The sequence below is a fragment of the Xyrauchen texanus genome, chromosome 21 (assembly GCF_025860055.1).
Source record: "Xyrauchen texanus isolate HMW12.3.18 chromosome 21, RBS_HiC_50CHRs, whole genome shotgun sequence".
Classification (NCBI taxonomy): Eukaryota; Metazoa; Chordata; class Actinopteri; order Cypriniformes; family Catostomidae; genus Xyrauchen; species Xyrauchen texanus.
The window spans coordinates 26460477-26483293 of record NC_068296.1 but is presented as its reverse complement, the minus strand read 5'-3'; the positions used below and the strand labels follow the sequence as shown (position 1 = coordinate 26483293).

Here is a 22817-nt window from a genome sequence, read left to right as displayed (position 1 = left end):
ACATTATTAATAATAATAATATTTTTGAATCATATTTTTCTTCTTTAAATCAACAACAAATACTACCATTGTGTATAAATATTGTACATTTTAAATTATATATTTTGTTTTTCCATGACAGTAACATCAATGTGATTTTTTGCAATATGGTAATTAAAATTGGGAAGAAAATGTGCTTAATTTTTCTTAAATTAAAACAAATGTCACAGTACAAAACATCTTAAGGGCCATAAAAAATAGACTTATTATCATTAAGCAAAATAAAATATCCATATTTCTATAAATGGAACATGTTCTTGACCGGTTTCATGACGTTCCCCCATTAAAATTTTATTGTCATAGCATTACTTCTGTTTATTTTTTTTAATGATAACAAAGATGAAAAAAAATTAAAAAATAAAAACAAATCACCTTTTCTCCCTTGTTCAGACATAACCATCTCTTGCACCTTCTTATAACGTGTCAGTGACTGTCGTAGTTCTTCAATCTTGCGATCCTAGAGAAAATAATATAAATGGCGGCATTAAATAAAGTTCCTTAATGAATTTCAAATGCATCAGAAATTGAATCTTTTTGACCTAAATGTACCTTCTCCTCATTTGCTGCCATCAATGACTCCATTGCTTTCTTCATCTTCTGTACTTCCATATCTGCAAGGCACAGGCTTGATAAACTACAAACCATTTAATTATGCCTAAAGGGCAAAGCCGCATTAGGCCTCAGGCCTGACATTTAGCATTACAAACACAGTAGACACATTGAGCTGAAATAACAGTGACCTTCTGCGACATACATGAGAAATGTACACAATGGAAGTGAGGAGGAGGCTGTTGGGTTTAAAACGTGAGTGTAGGCAGCCACAGATAAGCGTGGATGTCCAGCCTGTGAGGTCATGAGGAGTGTGAACATGGAGAAAATGGTTATGGGGCAATGCACTGCTAGTGATAATGGAGGGAAGGGAAGGGAGGAAATAAGGTTAAGAAACTAGTTTTGGGATTCAGGATGAGTTACAGAACAAGGGGACAGGCAAAGAACAAGGAGACAATAATGTGAATGTGACATGCCGAACGGCCAGCACAATCGGACTCTTGTCAGGGTGAAAACATGAAAAAGGATTGTCATTTAAAATGCGGTACTTGAATGAATAATTTTCAGGCCCAGACAGAATACAACAATATTTATTCTTCACATTTTCTGTGCTGTTTCTGGGGGGAAATCTGAGGAATTTTTAGGGTGTATTTGGAGTATACATCTAATTTATAATTCTCTGAACAAATTTAAGTAATTAAATTTTGCTGAGAGTACTACAATTTAATTGGCAGCTGATAAGCATAATTCAATTATCCAAAATGGTTAATAAACAAATGTACACTAGAGATGTGTAGAACGTTGTGAATAAGGTGTTGATATTTTTGCGGACATCTGCTGAGCTTTTTGTGTTCTAGACATATAATGTTGCATTTTAATCCATTAATTTCCTTTAAAACTGGACTATGTTTTGTAATTCACTTGGCTTTAGGTCATAGAGAGGCAAGCTTCATGAGTGCCATGCCCAAACATGCAGGCACAGGAAAACTAAAGAGGACAAAAATAGTACATAGTCAAAATAAAATTGAAAAGAGATGGGAATGTATGTGTAGAAGGTAGACATAAAGTCCCCTTACGTTTCTCTTTGAGCCTCTTTTTAAATGTTTCCTCAGAATGGAAAACTGTTTAAGACAGAGTAATGATATTGAATGTCTTTTGTTACTGAATGTGTTATAACACCAATACAAATGCTACACATAAGACAGAAAAAAAAAAAAAAAATTTAAACATAAAAAACATAACACACATACAAAAAACAAAGAAAAACACAACAAAAAGCTAAACAAACCAATGTAACAGAAAAAAAATAAAAATAAAATACACCCCAGCACAAAACACAAAAAGCAAAACAAAAAAAATACATTCCAAAACACACACACACACACGCGCACACATATATAAACATACACACATGTTTATATATATATATATATATATATATCCAAGTTTGATTTACCCCAGCTTTTAGCTTAAAATTAGTCAGTACAGCATCACAGGCACTGCACAATGACATGACAAAAATAAACCCCTCAAGGGCATGCTGAGACAAGCAACACTGTGATTACTAGGTGTGAATAATACCAACTATATGTGACCCACCTCGCTCTGTGCTGTCTAGGCCTGCAGGGGTTGGAGCTCTGGACCCAGTCTCATCATGCAACCTTCTCAGCTCACCATCTCTGCCATCCAGCTGCCTTCTCAAAATAACTAGCTCCTCCTGAACAAAAAAACACTTAGCGTATTACAAACAATATCCTGGACCACCAACATATTTAACAGGTTAAACACCCCGTAATCCAATGCCATGCAATTACTAATTATTGTCAGAGAGCTCTGCAGACTGCATATGCTACATGAAAGTTTCTACGATAAATAAATAGTGTGGATAAGAATGATCAAGTGTAGTGGTTGACCGATATATTTTTCTTTTTTTACTCTAGAGCTCATGGTGGCCGATGGCTTGTATAATTCTAATAGTATATGTATAATACAATTTTAAAGGTAATAAATAATAATTTATTTATTTATTACATAATTGACATGTACACAAACTTGCTAAATAAAAGGAGCACTTATTATACGCAATATTTACTCAAAATCCACGTGTATAATAAGAAATTCGGCAAAGCATGCATGGTTATCAGCCGATAAAGGTCATCTCAAAATATCATCCAATTAATCAGCCTATCCAAGATAACAGTGTATCGCTAATAGAAATTAAGACAATGGCAACTTTCAACAACACATCCCTCAAGATTTCCAAGTACTGGCATGGTGGGAGAGAATTTTTTGGACAAAACACAAGCACAAAGAGACTACAGTGTCACACGGTCATGCAAACCTCAAACTAAGTTTGAAATCTCAAACTAAGTGTGTGGCTTAACAGTAGAGTACAGTAGGAAGTTGCAACAGAAATAGCTTCTCCTGTGTTTTATAGCTGCCTGAAATGTACTGCCTCTTAACTAAAGCATACCTGTGGTTAATTAAACATACTGAGATCTTAAACTGGTGCCTCAAAGTCACTACTTTGAGAGGAAGTTTGATTTAATGAGCAGCTTTCAAATTATGATGAGAACTTTGTCTGTAACCTTTAAATGGTGCAAAATGGAGGGCTATAATGCTCTGTGAGCTCTGTCAAACAAAGATGACTAAAAGACTGATTCTGTGAATTGTTAGTGTACACGGACAGTCAAAATTTTGGACACACTTGACTTGATTCTAATGATCTTCAAAACCTTTAGAGTTAAATGTTTATGCCTAATTTCTTAAATTAGTTTTGCAGACAAACATAAGTGTTCCTACATTTGAATATCTCGTGTTATTTACTGGCTTTATGTTTGCTAGTTTTCACATTTTAGATGGTAAAGAATAAGTAGGCCTATCAAAATATTGACTGACGTGTACTTAAAACAAAGGGCTACATAACAAAATGCCAACAACAAAAGAGACAGTGGAAAAATAACTAAATAAAAGGTTTTGATCCAGAAGCAGTCACTCTGACAAATGCCGACCTTGAGTGCCTGGATTTTTTGTTCCTTCCTCTGTTTCTCATACTGCATCTGACCCATTTTGAGTTTCAGGCTAGACAGTTTGGCCATTAGCAACTAGTGGTAGAGAGGTTAGCCAAGGAGGAAAAGGAAAACAGAAGACGCTTAAAGATAAGACAAGAAAAGTGACAGAGGTATGCAAGAGTTCGGTAATGGTAGAGAAACAAGAGCAGAAGAGAAAATGCTATGAAAAGCTTTACTTTGAACAGCTTTAAGTTTTCAAGTTTTGTCGTTCCACTAGCATGAAACAAGCAATTCACTTATAAAGCTTACCTTGGTGGTCTTAAGTTTTTTTTCATACTGTAACCGTTCACTCTCCATATCAGACACGCGATATCTCAGTTCATTAATCTCCAAAATCAAACCCTAAAACAAATTTAAAAAAAATAATAATTTTTACAAACTATTCCAAAACCATTTAGCAAAAATAACTTACTACTTTTTAATAGTAATAACATTGTTATGTTCACAATATTAATATAAATGAATGAAAGTCATTTAAATATTAAAATCAGAATATCGAAGTTTAGACATTAACAGGACTTAAAGGAATAGTTCACCCAAAATTAAAATTCTCTCATAATTTATTCACCCTCATGCCATCCCAGATGTGTATGATTTTGTCTTCTGTAGAACACATATGTAGATTTTTTTAAGAATATTGTAGGTCCATACAATGTAAGTGAATGGTGACCAGCTCCAAAAATCACATAGAGGCAGCATGAAAGTAATCCATATGACTTCAGTGGTTACATCTATGTCTTCAGAAGCTATATGATAAGCTTGGATGAGAAAAAGATATACAGTATATAACTATAAATCTCAGCTTTTAGAATGTGAAAGTGGAGATTTATAGTAAAAAAAGGACTTAAATATTGATCTGTTTCTCACCCAAAATGATGCATTGCTTCAGAAGATCTATATTAAAACACTTGAGTTGTATTGATTACTTTTATGCCGCCTTTCTGAGATTTTTGGAGTTTTAAAGTTTTAGTCACCATTTACAGCTGAAATATTCTTCTAAAAATCTTTGTTTGTGTTCTGCGGAAGAAAGAAAGTCTTAGACATCTGGAATGGCATGAAAGTGAGTAAATAATGAGAGAAGTTTAATTTTTGGGTGAACTAGCTCTTTAAGGTTAGACAAAGTACACATTTCATGTCAACCACCCATACACATATATGGATTTCCAAGGCCATATTACGAAGCAATTTTACTTCAAAAAGCTTTAAAGAGAAGTGGAGTCGTGAGTTTGAATCCAGGGCATGCTGAGTGACTCCAGGCAGGTCTCCTAAGCAACTAAATTGGCCCGGTTGCTAGGGAGGGTACAGTCACATGGAGTACCCTCCTCGTGGTGGCGAGTTGTGCGTGGATGCCGTGGAGAATAGCGTGAAGCCTCCACACGCACTATGACTCAGTGTTAACGCGCTCAACAAGCCACGCGATAAGATGCATGGACTGACAGTCTCAGATGAGGAGGCAACCGAGATTCGTCCTCCGCCAACCGGATTGAGGAGAGTCACTACGCCACCATGTGGACTTCGAGCGCATTGGGTACTGGCCATTCCAAATTGGGGAGAAAAAGCGTAGAAGCCTTTTCTCATGTCCGATATGCTTTATTTAACAAACAGAGGAAGCATTCAATCCTTGAAAATGTCTATACGTTCGAAAAACAAGAATCTAGTGACAGCAGCTCCCATTTAGCACTCAGGCTTTTCAGGGCCAAGCTCTTTGTGAGAATGTCTTCCATTTAACTGCAGATTTATGATTCAATAAACTAAACAGCCTCTAGTAGTAAACACACAGTAAATGTTCAAAACACACAGAGACATCCACATGCAGCAGTGAAGCAGTGGAAAACTTGTGGACAATCTGAATAATTACATTCTGCATTTCAGAATACAGTAGTTTGATGATCCTCAAGAACTTGAAATCTAAAATTAGGCAAAATATAACATTCTTTACCAGATAAAAATTGGACATTTTGGTAAACAATGTGTAGATTTGCTGAGCCAGTAAAATATGTGGCAGCAAAATAGCACAGGAAACAGCCCAAACCATCTTTGAAAAATGTGTTGGGCATCCTAGAACAAACACACTTCAGACCAAACACAATTTCCCTAGAACAAATCCCATGAACCTGAGCATTCCCAAAACCCTCTTGTTGAGGAAATGTAACACTTGCCAACCCCTTCTTACTTCTGTACATCCACAGTGGGACCTAGTCCTTTGTGGTTATGACTACTTTTCCATAGAGAATAGAGGCCACCCAAACCAATTTTTGGAGATTAAATTGTTTCTGGTAAAAAAACGTTTTGCATTCAGTTTTTGCATTTATCATCCACCCAGACCTACCAAGTAGAGAATAGTTAAAAGACTACCATTCCACTGGATTGGAACAGATTTCTGCATCACAACATGACGTGATCGGTAGGCCTAGATGTGGAAGTGCTAAAAGAGCACATTGTTTAACATAAGGGTGGCTATTTTGCAGAATCACTATTCTAAACAAACATTCAAGTCATTTGTCTAATAATCACTGGAATATTTAAACAAAAGAGTTGAAAGTTGAAACAAAAGAGCTCTATACGCCAATGGCGGAATCACAAATTAACCAATGACTAGCATTATAATTAAAGGACAACCACTGACCTTTTAAAATAAAGAAATCATTACATAATCATTTCTCTCTCGCCCCATGGAGTATATAAGAATGTTTCTTACAGTACCTCACTATCTCCGAAACTTTCGTCAAAATCAAGTCTCTCATTTTCAAAGGCAGTCAACTTCAGTTTCAGGTTGGAAACTTCTGACATCAGCTCTAGCTTTTGGGTCTCCAGGGCTGATCTGCACAAGAGTTCCTAAGTAACAAATGTAAATAAGCATTCATATATTTTATGATAAAAGACCAACAAATCGCTTGGCCTATATTTAGTTTACAAGCAGTCAAATATGGTCATATCTGAGCATGAACAAAGAATTCCTATTTCAATTATTATTTTATTGAGATAGTCCAATCGGTTTGAGCAAAACAATATTTCTACGCTTCAGTTCGCTAATATTGGGTCTAATGATAAATGCCATCTGCTGGGTCTATAAAATAATATCACTAAACATTGGCATTACACCACCACTTTGCATTCAACAAGAAACTACACTGTTCACAAGTAAATACATATTCTAATATGTTGTTAGCATCAATTATTCAACTTTTAAAGTAACAACTTTTATTTGACTTTTAGCCATTCATGCTTAAATGAGCTGTTACAGAAAATATTGACACTATATTAAAAAATGTCTCAATATATTAGCTTTTGGCATAAACTATTGTTATCATTTGTCAAAAAAAATATGATTAGTCTCTTTAAATAGGCCTTGGGACAGTGAAGTGGGAAAATGACTGGAAACTATGAGAACTATTGTCACCCGTACAGAAGCACTACAGAACAAAATACACATATACCCAATTGTTGGATCAAGTCTCCGACAAGCAAGGAACATCTTTTGACCCACCCGCTGTAACATTTCCTCAGTGGCATTTAGTTTCTCACGATGTTCTTCAAGGGACAGGTCTAGGTCCCTTATCTTTTCCCCCTGTGCTTCCACTTGATCGGTCAAAACACTCACCTGTAAAGAACGATGAGCATTAACTTACACCTTACCTATATATGTTTTATATGCATGCACTGTATATAGGATGTTACCTGAAGGACAAGGGATTCTTTGTCATTTTCAAGACGATTAAGTCTGTCCTGGTAAACATCACCAGTGATTGAAATATGTCCATTTGACTGCTGGAAAAGAAACAGAAAAAGAATGGATCATTACTGAAGAATTCAAAGAGCTAACAAATGCTTATTGAAAAAGAAAATATATTAATTTTAAGTTGTTGTTTACAGGGTCACAAAAGATCTAAGCTATTGTAATCCAAGTGGCTTGCATGCACTATTTATTGTGCCAACAAAACTTTAACGGTGAGTGAACTCTGCATATACAGACTAAATATGGGTTTACATGTTGACTTTAGCTTGGCAGTCATCCAATCTGTCGTAGGACACAAACAATAACACTGTTTCTTTAATCTGTTCTGATTGACATCTTCAGGCTATTATATCAAAGACTCTTCAGTCTAGCATAGTATGACACTCAAACAGACAAACATGATGCAGTCATTTTAATACAGCTTTAAATAATGTTATCAACGCACAGGAATTATCCCAGTATGGTTGACAATGCACTACTTCAGTGCAACTTAGAAGAACTCTACAATACTTAAATGTACTGTATGGTGTCTACCAATCAGAAATACCATATATAATACATAATGCTGTATGAAGACACACTTGAAATATTTCCAATAGCCATAGACAATTCATTACTTTTGACTGTCACAGAAATATACTAAAGCCAAAAGATTTTTTTTTACCAATATAAATAGTATAAATACCTATTTCCCTCTCTAAAACATGACGACATATAGTAAGTTAACTCATATGTGAGTATGAGAACTCGTATGAGTTCTAGAATGTGGGTTAAGTACCAGGTGCCCCTGCAGCCACTCCACCAGACTGTCTGCGGTAGAGTCAGGGATTTGGCAACGCAAGCTTTCTCTCTCATCTGTGTCCATGAGCTCCAATACGCCCCTCAGGTCCTCCAATAAGTTCAGGGCTCGCATACTGCCCATGAAGGGCGATGTTGGGGATTGACAATCAAAGATGCCATTGGAGTAGTCCAGAGTCTTGGAACCTGAGTGCCAATGACACAATTCTCAAATGGTAGAAAGTAATGGCACCATTGTTTTGATGCATCTTTTTCAGACAATGTAATTTGCAAGCAATTTGTTGGAGCTACAGAGTGTACATTTAATGCTTGTGAGTGCCAGTTAAAAGGCATGCCAGCCAATAAAGGAATAAAACTCTTTTTATCTTTTTTACTCTGGTGAACATTTAGCACAATATACAACAATGTAAGGTATATCTGAGCAGAGTAATAGTAATAACGGACAGTTATTAAATACTGTTGAGTAAAAGATAGCATGACATTATAATAAGTCATGCTGCAGGCAATGCAGTAGCAACTCAAGTCTTGGAATCAGAATTAGGCCAGCTTTAATTGGTAAAACGGCAGTCTAAATCATGTGATCAGACAGGTGACTCCAACAAGAGATGCCAGCCTTATAATAAAAAAAACTGTTGATAAAAATGTATCACTTCATTAGCAGTTCATTTGGATAAATTTTGCATTTATTTAACTCACTATTTTTTGGGAAGTGAAAATGTAATGAAGCTCGAATTAGACATAATAAGCCAGCATTAGTCATAAGTAGTTTACACATTTCTACCTGCTATGATACCATCCATTTGCTCCAAGGCTGCTGCCAACATGTCACTGGCATCAGACATCATCTTGTTAAATTCTGTTCATCCTGCATCGGGGGGAATACAAAAACAAACATACCTTTTATTTGACAACTTTATGTTAAAGGAATATTCCAGATTTAATACAAGTTAAGTTCGACAGCATTTGTGGCATATTGTTAATTACCACAAAAATGAATTTCAACTCTTCCCTCGATGTTAAATCGATGTTATAGTGAGGCATGGGCAGGGCCAGAAGGGTGACATGGGGTGGCAGCTACCACCCTAAAATGAGCTTTGCCACCCCACTTACATCCTGGAGACGGTGCACAATGGCTTAACCGGTCCGTTTCGTGCATGGTCCATAACAACATTCCCCCTCAATGTCTGGCAGGACACATCGTTCCTCGTCATCGGACAACTAATACTTTCTGATGGCTTAGACACTGAACAAGACCATCATCACTAAATGAAAGGATGATAATAATGCTACATGTTCTGTATTGGCGTGCAGGCAATCATAAATTCCATATCCTCCTGAGACCTGAGCATGACTGCTGTGTGTATTTTCCATTCCCCTTCTTGATTTGTAACTATTAGCCCCTAAGAAACATGTAAAAAAATGAACAAATAAATACATTTAAAGCCAAATCGTTTTCCTAAAAAATGTTTTCCACATAAGTGGACAGTGGGAATAAGTTGTGAAATTTGTAATAATAATACCAAAAGGCAGTGTGACGAGGAGTGGGGCATGGCCACGCCATGATGGAGCACGGCCAGCACTGAATCAGCTGATCAGTGGGAGAGCGAGATAAGGGGTAGCCAGAGAAGCCAGTTCGAGAGAGTGAGACGCACACAGCCCCACTGCATATGTGTCTGTTTGTCTTATGTTTATGTTGTTTTAAGTTTTACATTAAAGCTTACGTTTACGGTTCAGCCAGTTCCCGCCTCCTGCTTGCCCATCCTTTAACTGTTACAGTCAGATATTTTGAAATTAGCATAAATAAACCTTTTGATTCAATGTAACGGCCAGTATCATCCAATCACTGCCAAACATGTTGAAAATAAAATTTTACATGACAAATTCTGAATCTATGTACTGTTTATCATTGTCCCATGTCTGCCAAAAATGTTCAGTGGTCCAAACATCATCTGCAGCCTGAAACTGAACTTTTGACCAGATGTTAGGAATTAATGCACTTGGCTTCATAGGAAAGCTATAGGATGCTCCCTTGCTCCCTGATTGGGGAATGACTTGATCTCCAGTGTGCTGTCTGTCTGCACTGATCTCAGAACAGTTTGAAATGCACCTTATTTTCATCCTAATGCTGTATACAGCCTCTGGAATCAACATTTTCCTGCATCTGGATGCATCCATTGATACTCAATGTGATAAATCACATTTAAAGCCTATGGTCCACGTATGTAGTCATTGTGTTTAACAGCGTCCCGTTTCACAATAAACAGATGACCTTTTTAAAATCCATCCATCCATCCATCCATCTTCAACCGCTTATCCGAAGTCGGGTCGCGGGGGCAGCTGCTCCAGCAGGGGGCCCCAAACTTCCCTATCCCGAGCCACATTAACCAGCTCTGACTGGGCGACCCCGAGGCGTTCCCAGGCCAGTGTGGAGATGTAATCTCTCCACCTAGTCCTGGGTCTTCCCGAGGCCTCCTCCCAGCTGGACGTGCCTGAAACACCTCCCTAGGGAGGCGGCCAGGGGCATCCTTACCAGATGCCCAAACCACCTCAACTGACTCCTTTCAACGCAAAGGAGCAGCGGCTCTACTCCGAAGCTCCTCACGGATGACTGAGCTCCTCACCCTATCTCTAAGGGAGAAGCCCGCCACCCTTCTGAGGAAGCCCATTTCGCCGCTTGTACTCGCGACCTAGTTCTTTCGGTCATGACCCAACCTTCATGACCATAGGTGAGGGTAGGAACGAAAATTGATCGGTAGATCGAGAGCTTTGCCTTCGGCTCAGCTCTCTTTCGCGTGACAACGGTGCGATAGAGCGAGTGCAATACCGCCCCTGCTGCCCCGATTCTCCGGCCAACCTCCCGCTCCATTGTCCCCTCACTCGTGAACAAGACCCCGAGGTACTTGAACTCCTTCACTTGGGGCAAAACCTCATTCCCTACCTGGAGTACGCACTCCATCCTTTTTAAAATGCCATATTTAATTAAATTAGGGACTCTTTTGACTCAAACAGGTTTTATTAAATTTTTTTATAAGGTTTCTTACCAGATGTAGGTTTGCTGCTGTTTCTCCCAAAGACAAACTTTGCTGAGATTGCCGCCATGTTGTTTTTTCACATGACTTCCTTTAAGTTTAACCCTTTAATGACAGCCTAGATTCTCCTGAACTGAGATCAGTCGGATTAAATTAAATGAAATTATGCATAGCCTACAGTGAAGCCAAAATGTAATGTCCACACATGTGGACGGGGGTCTCAGGAGGATATACAGTTTTGTTTGGTTTCTAGCCATTGGCTAGAGTGGCACTTAGAAACACTATTGCACAGAAGCACCATTGTAATGCATTGTAAAGCATGCTGTATCACACAAACAAACAATTTCAGACAAACTTAAAAGGATTTAGAGCTAGAACAGATGAACAGAAATCATGCAGAAGCAAAGGCATGTTCATGCCTTCATGTAAAGGCATGAATGGCCTGTGTAGAATCAAATAGGTTTTACAAAATGTGTAAATTTGAATTTGTAATTTTTGTAATGTTAAAATATTTTCTCAAATTCCATCTTTTAACATGTCACTTTATCCCAGCTGAGTCAATTATAATAATAGAAAATAAATACAAAAAAATTGTTGTTTAATTTCCTGGAAAAATAAGACAGGACTTTTTGCATGCCCAACCAATGGAAGACGGGGAGTGTCCTCCATTTGGTGTAATTAGTTGTGCAGAATTTACACACAAGTTTCTCCATAATCTTTAAATCTAACCAAATATTCAACTTGACTGGTTATCCCCTTTTTTTATTATTATTACAGCGGTGGTTCCAGAGAGCACAGCACATCCTTTGGGTGAAAGTTTGGCTGGTTCTCAGCTCTCTACTGTTTCCTGGGTTAAACAGCCAAGAGCCAACCATTAGCCACACATTACAAAGAATAACTGAGCCAATTATTTCAATTATTGGCACAGTGTTTGTGCTACTGCTGGGGACACTGGGCACTTTGTTAGGTGACTTGTGGGGACACATTGTTAGGCCCTTTTGGCTCGTGTCCCGAGAACACAGTGGCGGCATTCTCCCAGTTTTAATCCTAAAAACAAGGAAGTGACGACAAGATAACTGGTCATGTTCTGATATGTAGTCCACCAGTGTTGATTATGTTCTCTCTTATATATAATATTTGCAACACAAAAATAACAAAAGCACCACTCTGAAATGTGTTTAAAGGACAGGATTTATCTTTTGGGCTTTTTGGGATCACCTTTGTGAGCATTATGGCTCTAAAGTGTCTAGAACATGTGCATTACCGCTGTGTTACCACAACACAGAATTTATGCTCACAATGTCATAGATTTAGGAGAATTGTTAGAGCTACCGTTTCCATTTTTAAGGATTTTCTTGTTATTCCATAAAAGTCCCCTTATCTTATTAAACTTATAAAGCAAGCTTTGAATTTAAAAAAGGTTTAGTCTGGAAATGCAGCAGTCACTTTAGGTCAGTAAATCCAGCTATACCTCATACCACTCCTCTGTGTAACACATTTGCAACCCTATATCTGCTTTGAATGCTCAAGCATTCACAAAACTACATTTTCAAATATTCGGATGACACAGCTATTTTAAGTTTACTTTATCTACCAGTCAGAAATAAGCCAGTTTGTTGACTGGTGTGATAATAATAAGTTAATATTAAACGGAGGAGATGTTTTTGATCCAAAATGTATAGGTGACCATCATCAAGTGGTTATACATGGCCAACACATTAATCAAACGCAGACTTATAATTATTCGGGCATTTATATAGATAGTTAATTTTCTTGGAAAACACACATTGAATGGGTTTGCACCTGTCTGAACCAAAGATTGTACTTTTACGCAGACCATGTTTTTATGGGGTTAACAAAGCTGTTTTAGAAAGTATTGTAAGGTATGGGAACCTATCTATACAACTCAAATCTAAATTGGTGCACCTGGTAATGACAGCAATGAAAATTGTTGGGCAGGAAGAACAATCTTCAGGGTTTATCTGAGCAATGTATTCTTAATCACGTGCAGAAGATCTTGTGAGATCAAACTAATTTCTTGTATTCACAGTATGAATTGCTTCCCTCCGGAAGAAGATATAGAGTTCCATTTTGCAAATTAAATAGACACAGGAATTCCTTTGTACCTGTATCTGTGTGAATGTTTAATATCAGTTTAGCTTTACATGTTATTATTTGTATTATATTATATGTACTATTTGTGTATCTGTGCGGTAATGGTTGATGCTTTTATGATGCGTTTTTTCTTATTTTGTCTATGCAGTAACATGAAGTCCACAACAAATTTCCCTTCAGGACAATAAAGTATACTTTACTTTGAAACAAGCTGTGCATTAAAGAAATTAAGCTGGGTTCAGGTGTCAAGATGTTTGCAGCCAACAATCAGGTTGCAAAAAATGCTTTAAAGTACTCAGAGCAAACATGCTGTATGTTCTTCCATTTCTGAACAGGGGGTTAATGCTGTAGTGGTTAATGCTGTAGTGTCAGAGTGGTGGTGGTGTAGTGGTCTAAAGCACATAACTGGTAAACTGGTTATCAGAAGATCGCTGGTTCGATCCCCACAGCCACCACCATAGTGTCCTTGAGCAAGGCACTTAACTCCAGGTTGCTCCGGGGGGATTGTCCCTGAAATAAGGGCTCTGTAAGTCGCTTTGGATAAAAGCGTCTGCCAAATGCATAAATGTAAATGTGTCATGTATAACATAACTGCCATAGTACAATCCTAAACAGTTACGGAGTGGTCAAAATATTCTGGAGTGTTTAAATCTTCAATTGAATGTAAATACTTTATCAAACCCTTGTACAGATGTATTCATGTTATATCTAGAAAATATTTTTTCCAAACATAACATCTGACATGCATGTTCACACTGTAATACAGCAACTCAAAGATATGTTGCATTTTGTCCTGCAGACATTCCACTCTGCATTTCTAGATAATTCTGTCCATCTACATTAATAAAACTATTCAGAATGTGCAACACAGCCACAAAGAACTCCCTGTATTTCCTCTCTCATTGTGGAAAGCCTTTTATTTCGAGTTAACCACACAACTTACACATTTAAGCTAAGTGTAGGTTGCTTTGCATTGCAGATTTTTGCATGTCTGGAAATTTCCTCTCATGGCTGGAACTCTCTGTGTGAAACTTATAATTCCTCTCAGAATCATATGAAGACATTAGAAATTAAGATTCTGTGTTTGGATTTTTCAACCTGGAGAAAATCAAGAGGGTTGATGCATGTGCATAAACAGCATGCTGTCAACCATCAAAAAGTTGGAACAAAAATATTCCAAGTATTTTTTTAAACCACAGAGAAAGGAAAATCTTAACAGACAAGCTTCCCCTAATTTATGTTGATTTTTTTACTTTAACAATATTTGGAACAAATCTTAACAGAAATCGTGCCAATGATGACATTAAGTGGGAAGGAAATATGCATGCGAGATGTGTGTTACTGCCTTTGAGTGGAAACATTTTGCTTAAAATGTCTGTTGTGGCAGTTCACAATACATTTTTAGAAAAAAAAAACGGTACTGCTAAAGAAACAAGGTCATCACTGGGTGGTACCCTTGTTTTGGGTACACATTTGTACCCTTAAGGAGACAAAAAGGTAGTTATTTTTGTTCCCAGATGAACAAAACATATAAATGTTCCTTTAAAAAGATACACAATAAGTCCTTTGGGTACAATTATGAACCCAAAATGAGTTATACATTTTAACTAGAGGTACAAAAAAGGTTCCATTGATGGTACCAACCCAGAGAGGTACAGCACCTGTAGTGCACTAGGGCTGAAACGATTAGTTGACGTTATCGACAAAAATGTTCATTGTCGAATAGTCGTTTCTTCACATTTAACGTAACATAAGATCACATTAAACTGTATTGATGACTCGTGAGAGCATGACTTAGGAGAGGAAGAATTACACAAATCAGTCCAGATGCACTCTAAACTTTCCAACCAGCTTCATCTTATGTAGATAGCAAAGTACAAGGGAATTATACAAAAATAACAAATAAGTAAATACAGAAGCACTCTCGTTGTGGAATAAGTGGAGCCGGAGCTCTTTAAAGGAAACACCCAGGTGTTACATCTTAAATACAGTTATATTTAATGCATTATATTTTTATTACAGTTCAAATAAAACGGAAGCAGATCATGTAAATAACTACAAACTCAGAAAATGGCATTTCTCTGTGAGGTCAGCGCCTCTTCTATGAGTTGCACGAATGTCCCGATCTAAGGGGGAGAGATTGAAACTGCACCCAGCTGATGCAGACTGTCACGGGACGCTCGTCCCTCGAGCGCGCACACTTAATGCAGCTAGATTATTACGCGATGGCTCGTGACTCATTGAATCATAATATACGTTACTGTGCATTTCTTATCGTGAAAAAAATTGGCAATATGCAGCTTTATTAATAATCGAGAGTTTGTTTTTTGTGAGTTAAAGATGGATTGAAGTGAACAGAAAGGTGAGAGAGGAAGTCTTTGCCCCATTATACACAGCAACAAAATACGTTTATGATTTGTTTTGGCTTGTTTTCCAATAAAAATATCTAAAACTCATTTAAAACAATGTACATTTACTTCAGCTGCTATACTGAAGAAGAAAAAATTGTTATCTGAGAATGTTGAATATAATATTAAAAATACAAAGATTTCAAAATATCTAAAAATCCTTTTCAAAACCTGAGAAGCAGCATGTAAGATATTTAGACTTGCTTTTAGAGAATAGATCTTGAATATTAATCGGTTAAGAGCTAGTCCTTAGTCGCAGCCCTATAATGCACACAAAACTAATCTTTAAGACTGACTGTCTTTTTTGCTAGTGATAAATTCTGATCAGTTTGTTCAAACAGTGTGGTTAGGATCTGAAATATTAACAATGGTTTAAAGGAATAGTCAATACAAGTTCAGCTCAATTGACAGCATTTTTGACTTAATGTTGATAACCACAAAAATTATTTTTGACTTGCCCCTTCTAGCAAAGCAAAAAAAAAGAGGTTCCAGTGATGGTAGTGAATGGGAAAAATCTGTAAACATTAAAAAACTCACTGTTTTAAAAATATAGACACAAGACATAAACAATGTGTGTTAACTTGATAAAACCACTTACTAACCTTTTCTGTGTAAAGTTCCTGCCAATTTTACAACTTTGTTGCCATGACGATGTGATGTCAACAATCCCTAAAACTACTGTAAAAATGGCAATTTAAACAACTTTACCGCTCAAATAATACACAAATTTGAACAGAATATTTAATGAAAGTGCATTTATGCCTTTAAACCCTCATTGACTTACATTGTAAGTGTCTCACTTTTTATAATATAAAAAGTAGGGCTGCAACTAACTATTATTTTGATAAGCGATTAATCTAACGATTATTAGAATGATTATTCAACTCTTCGTCAATTATTGCAGCGATTAATCATTAGCTCTTAACTGATTATTCAGATTGTGCCCCGGCTTAAAAGGTTGTTTTAAACATGCTTACTAACAATAAAGAGAACAAAATCATCTTTTAAAAATACCTCTAAATGACATTCACTGAATTAAAGGGAAAAATACTTTTTATAAGTTCAGTAAATAAATTCAAGGCAAAAAAATCCTATTGCTAATCAAGTGTTTTTGTCTTGTTTTCCATTTAAATATTTAAAAAAATCCATAAAACAAGATACATTTCATTGAGAAGCAACATATAAGATATTCAGACTTACTTTAAGAGAATGTATCTTAAATATAAGTGTATTTTGTAAACAAGTGTATTTTTTACTTGGTTATACTTGGCGAGTGCAGTTAAGACGAAATATACTTATATTCAAGATCTATTCTCTAAATATCTCATATGCTGCTTCTCAGGTTAATGCATTTTTTTTTTTTTTTTTTTTAAATATTTTGAAATTTGTATTTTTATTCAACATTCTCAGATAACAATTCTTCTGCAGTATAGTTGCTAAAAAAAAAGTACGTTGTTTTAAAAGAGTTTTTGATATTTTTATTTGAAAAAAAAGCCAAAACAAATCATAAACATATTTTGTTGCTGTGTATAATGACTTCCTCTCTCACCTTTCTGTTCACTTCAATCCATCTTTAACTCACAAAAAACAAACTCTTTTTTTATTAATAAAGCTGCATTTTGGCAATTTTCTTCATGACAAGAAAAGCACAGACATTTATTATGATTTATATACTGAATCAATAAGCCGCGAGCCATCGCGTTATAATCTAGCTGCATTAAGCGTGGGAGCTCAGGGGATGAGCGTCCCCACAACAGAATGTGCATCAGCCGGGTGGCGTTTTCTGTCTCTCCCCCTCAGATCGGGATATTCTCGCACTAATAGAAGAGGTGCTGACCTCACAGAAAAATGCCGGTTTCAGAGTTTGTAGTTATTTACATGATCTGCTTCTGTATTAGTTGAACTTTAATAAAGCAATAACGCATTAAATATAACTGCATTTAAGATGTAACATTGTTTCCTTTAAAGATGCTCGACACGTACGTTTTGCTTCAGCAGAGCGGCTACACAATATTATTATCTGTTGCTTCACTTTATTTACAGATATTCCAGAGTTGTTTCCTTGCCTTTTTATTGCAACTTGCAGCAGAATTACACGTCAATAGTGGGGTTTCCCTTTACGTAAAACTCAGGTATTCCCTTAATGTACAAGCACATATACACAAACATGAGGGACCATCAATATTTTACAGTGGTGTTTATAAATGGGTATATTTCACAGTGTATCTGCTTTTCACACTACTCCAGAAATGTTTTGATGACTTGTTGTTGGGCTCCATCCTAAGTTTGCTATCTGGTCTGCTCACGCCAGGGTTGGGGAGTAACGGAATAAACGTAACGGGATCATGCATTTAAAATACAAAATATAACTAACTGTATTCCACTACAGTTACAATTTAAATCATTGGTAATTAGAATACAGTAACATTCAAAAAATATTTTGATTACTGAAGAGATTACTTTGCATTTTATTGTCATTTGTTTCATGTAATATTTAGTCCTTTCAGATGGAAAACATTTATACATATAAATGATGTGATCCAAAGTGCATTTGAACAGCGGTGAAACACTTTCTTATGATGTGTTACATTCATACGAGCAGACAGAGAAGTAAGTTTGGAGCAGTAAAAATAGAAATAAACAATAAATTGTTATCTTTACGCTAACTAAAATGCTATTTCTAGCCATTTTACATGCACATGTTATCAGACACGATCATATTTGTTTAGCAAGAAAATTCATGTTGGATCATAATTTCTTTTTTCTAGTAAGACCTTTGATATTAGGGCAAAAATCATTTTCTTGATAATGATTTTTGTATTGTTTTCTTGTAAAAATATCTAAAAATCCTTAAAACAAGGTCAATTTGATAGATCTTTTTTTAGAAACAACACTGCATAAGATATTTAGGTTGTTAAGAGAATGTATTTTTAACATGTATCTACCAGTGCTGAAGAAGTTAATCCAAAATTTGTTGGATCTTAGCTTTTCGCTTTTATTAAAGAAAAAGAGGGACGAATCAAAATATTTTTTTGGTTGCAATCGACATTATGCCACAAATGCTGTCAATTGACCTTAAATTGTATTGTACCCAGAATATTCTTTTTGTTTTTTTGCTGCTCTGAAAAAAATATATGTAAATGGAATTGGGTTGCATATGCCAAAAAGTGAGATTTTTGCTGCCTGTTGTTTTTATTTCAAAGGATCTCTTGGCTCGGTGTTCCCATAATGTAAATATTACCTTCCATTTCGCTGTCCCTTTAACCATACTGAAAAGACCTCACAATGAAATGAAAAGTAATGATCATTAGAGTGCTGAATAAGAAAAAAATCTTAATGGCCTCTGAAATCCATCAGTGCGAGCACCTGAGGGCAGAGAGTATGTATGAACTGGATTGTATGAGCTTTATTAGCTACTACGCCTCTGAAGCGCTCTGACTGACTGACAGAAAAACCTCTGCTGGCACATACTGGAGAAAAATACCAGCCTTCGGGTCATTCATCTCTACCAACATAAAAGTATTTATGGCAGGCAAGCCGTGTAAGCCAGCAAACTTGCCTCAAGTCAAGTTCATGCAAGCGTAGAAAAATGTCAAAAGAGTCATGGGACAAGTCTGTTAGATAAGACATATCTAAAGCAAGTTAATTTCATGTGTGATATACAAGTAGAAATGTGTTAATCTGGGACTCCGAAGCTCTAATGTGTACATTTTCTCCATCATTATCAAATCTGTTAAAATTACCACATTCAAGCTGGGTTGCCATGTGATTGAGGTTTATTTTGGTTAGTCTAAAGTGTTGAGGTGAAATCACAGTAAACTTTAATCAAAAGTATGGATAACATGGAGAGGGTCTTCCCATGTTTGGACCACATGACAAGTCAAATACCACTCGTTTAAACCAAAGTCTTTGTGCAAGTCAGTCCACATGACTCCATCTTTGGAATGCTCTCAGGCAGCAATTTTTCTATGTAAACAAGTTGCACACAAGTGCAGCTCCTATCTACTTGCATGGGGAAAGACCGAAATCTCCAAAATGGTTGGTCAAGATTAGTGCTGCACGATTAATCATACCACAATCGCGATGTCAACCTATGCGATTATATGAAATGCTGCGATTTTATTAAATAAATAAGTGCATGTGATGTGTGGGCGTGACAGCCCATTCTCTCTGAGAGCTGTTTGCCCATTTTCTACATTGCTAATAAAGATGACCAGTCAGTCTCAGTTTAGGAGTGGCACATGTGGTCATGTGAGTTTCCGGTGTTCAGCATGGAAATCAGGTGAAGATGGATGCAGAGCAGTCCGACACTGAACTGGTGGCCAGAAAAAATAACACAGAAACACAGATCACAGCTTTGCGATATATCTTTATTTCATCAATAATTAAAATTAATATAATACGGGAGCGTGCCATGTAAATAAACACAAACTCCAAAACTGTCATTCTCTGTGCGGTCAGAGCTGCTTCAACCAGTCACGGAAGAGACCAAATCGGAGCGTGAGTCGAGACCAGGAGAGATATAAAGTTCCACCGGCTGGTAACAACTTGGTATTACCATGGTGTATGCCCCAAAAATACTTTTTTCTCAGTGTTTTGTCCAATTTAGGGATCTATGCTATTATTTAGGTTTTCTAATGTGCTTTTGTCAGTTTGATGGCACGAGTGAGTTCTTGTGAGAATGTTTTACACTTGGCTTCATGTAGAGGAAAAAAAAAGCAGTCTGACGTGATTGCAGTGATTGAGCCAAGGGAAGAGTTACAAAAGATGTTTGGGTGCCGTGCAAGTACTAGAGAGCAGGGTGTCCCTCTAAGCAGCGTATTATACATAAGGAGCCAATCTGACATGGACACAGACTGTTCTCAAATTCAAAACATCTAAAGGGACACCCAGCTGACACTGATCTGAAATATCCTGTCACTATCACAAGCCAAGGCACCAACATAGATATTGATGCATCATACTCCACATAACCACATGCAAGAGAGAAGGACTGCTTGGAAAAGAGGCATTCCATACTCTAACTATAGCAACAGTAAAAATAAATTCCACAGCGCTTAGGTAAATGCACATTTCTGTATGCCAATATAAAACTGGATGATGAAAGACACAAACATGCCGTCAAAAAATGTTTACCTCTTCAAGGTGTAGTTCACCAAAAATGAAAATTCTTTCATCATTTACTCACCATCATGCCATCTCAGATGTGTGTGACTTTATTTCTTCTGCTGAAAACAAACAAACATTTTTTGAAGAATATCTCAGCTCTTTAGGTCCACACAATGCAAGTGAACGGTGGCCAGAATTTTGAAGCTGCAAAAAGTACATAAAGGCAGCGTAAAAATCAATCAGTAAGACTCCACTGGTTAAATCTACATCTTTAGAAGCGATATGATAGGTGTGGGTGAGAAACATCAATATTTAAGTCCTTTATTACTTGAAATTCTTAAATTAAAAATAAGAAGAATGTGAGTGGAGATTTAATAGTAAAAAAAAGGACTGAAATATCAATCTGTTTAATCACCCACACTTATATGACTTCTGAAGATGTGGATTAAACCACTGGAGTCATATGGATTATTTTTATCAAGCCTTAATATGCTTTTTGGAACTTCAAAATTCTGGCCACCATTCACTTGCATTTTATGGACCAACAGGGCCAAGATATTTTCCAAAAAAAAATCTTAATTTATGTTCAGGAGAATGAAAGTCATACCTGAGATGGCATGAGGGTAAATGATGAGATAACATTCATTTTTGGGTGAACCATTTCTTTCAGGTTTGTGATAAAATTTTGTTATACAACAAGAAAATTGGATGACGAAACCTGCATTTTCACCAGAAATATGCCCTGTATTTTGCAGTACTGTGCATTCTGGGATATAAACATAAAAAGTGTGTAGCTAGAACATCCCTTGCAAACTGTTTTCAGAAGTCTTTCAATTGAAGCAGTTACTGGAAACCAAAGCATGATGTTTCAAATTACATAAACAATTAAATGGACAAACCTTACAATTACTATTCAAAAGAGCTTATACAAATGCAAATATATGCTTAAAGCTTAAGTTCCCCATCTAAAATGCAGCATGCAGCTTTAAAAGGAAATTGACATGTTTTGATTATATGGGGAATTAACTCAAAACATGTTTCATGTTTCTTATCTGAGCTTAGTCTTGCAGATGATACCGAACCACAGGTGATGATAAAGCAGTAAAGGAAACCACATAACAGCTCTTGTTCTTCCGAGGCTTCGTGGAATGAGTGAATCACAACTCCACAAACACACATGTGCCTCAGGTAGCAAAAGTGATGCAATTTTTTAAACTCAAGTATAGCACAAAACTTAAATATCCCATTAGTGATAAAGGTTTCTATATAACTACATGCTCTCTGTACATAAACACTCGTTGTAAGCTACCCCTAAGGCTATGTAAATATTAACGGATTAGTACTTGTGAAGTTGAGCATTTAATACAATAACTCAGCTCATAACTAACTTTACTACACTTGTGGCGTACATCTTTTTACACGAATAGAATATTTCAACAAAAAGTAACAAGCATGTTGTTTCTCACTGAAGCAAGTTTAGAAAGCCAACAAATACACACGGAAGACATACTTCTCAATTATTCTGCAATTAATTCTTCTGTAATTTCTTACCAAACTTGGTTCGGCGTCTAAAGTATGAAAGAAGAAATACGTGGGGTCCTTTCCTTGTCTTTTAATGTCTTTACGAGATTTGGTTTTTCCGTAGTTGGTGTTCCCACCTCGCCAGCGCCATGTCGACAATGAAAGTGGGAATGTGAGACGTCATAGCCAAGTCTTGTCACAGGCAGGGAATATCCTACTATGGCTAGGTTTGACGTTTAATATTCAAGCACCATGCCTTCGCCATTGGATGGTTCGAGAGCTATCTAATTAATATTCAAGATACAGTCATTCGCCATAGAACGGTTACCAATTTGCGTCATCAAAATACATTAATATTCATAAGCTAATCCATCGCCATAGTAAAATTCGTAATTTCTCAACTCCACCACAGCGAACGGGACGCGATCGATTCTGAATGCAG

At 36.6% G+C, this 22817-nt stretch overlaps 1 protein-coding gene across 5 annotated transcripts in view; it reads right to left on the bottom strand.

Annotated features, from left to right (window-relative positions):
- LOC127661695 (liprin-beta-1-like) overlaps positions 1 to 22539 on the bottom strand; it is a 45444-nt gene extending 22905 nt beyond the window's left edge. For 2 of the 5 annotated variants that reach the window (XM_052152521.1, XM_052152523.1), the window contains exons 1-12: positions 22406 to 22539; positions 8975 to 9058; positions 8174 to 8379; positions 7338 to 7427; positions 7147 to 7260; positions 6363 to 6494; positions 3909 to 4001; positions 3600 to 3692; positions 2188 to 2305; positions 1665 to 1709; positions 589 to 650; positions 412 to 496 (exon numbers count right to left, since the gene is read on the bottom strand). In XM_052152521.1, the coding sequence (XP_052008481.1) occupies positions 412 to 496; positions 589 to 650; positions 1665 to 1709; positions 2188 to 2305; positions 3600 to 3692; positions 3909 to 4001; positions 6363 to 6494; positions 7147 to 7260; positions 7338 to 7427; positions 8174 to 8379; positions 8975 to 9038 (1102 nt within the window). In that variant the 5' untranslated portion in view covers positions 9039 to 9058; positions 22406 to 22539. The remainder of the gene's footprint in view (positions 1 to 411; positions 497 to 588; positions 651 to 1664; positions 1710 to 2187; positions 2306 to 3599; positions 3693 to 3908; positions 4002 to 6362; positions 6495 to 7146; positions 7261 to 7337; positions 7428 to 8173; positions 8380 to 8974; positions 9059 to 22405) is intronic. The other 3 variants (XM_052152522.1, XM_052152524.1, XM_052152525.1) reach the window with 3 other exon arrangements.
- Positions 22540 to 22817: the final 278 nt, after the last annotated feature.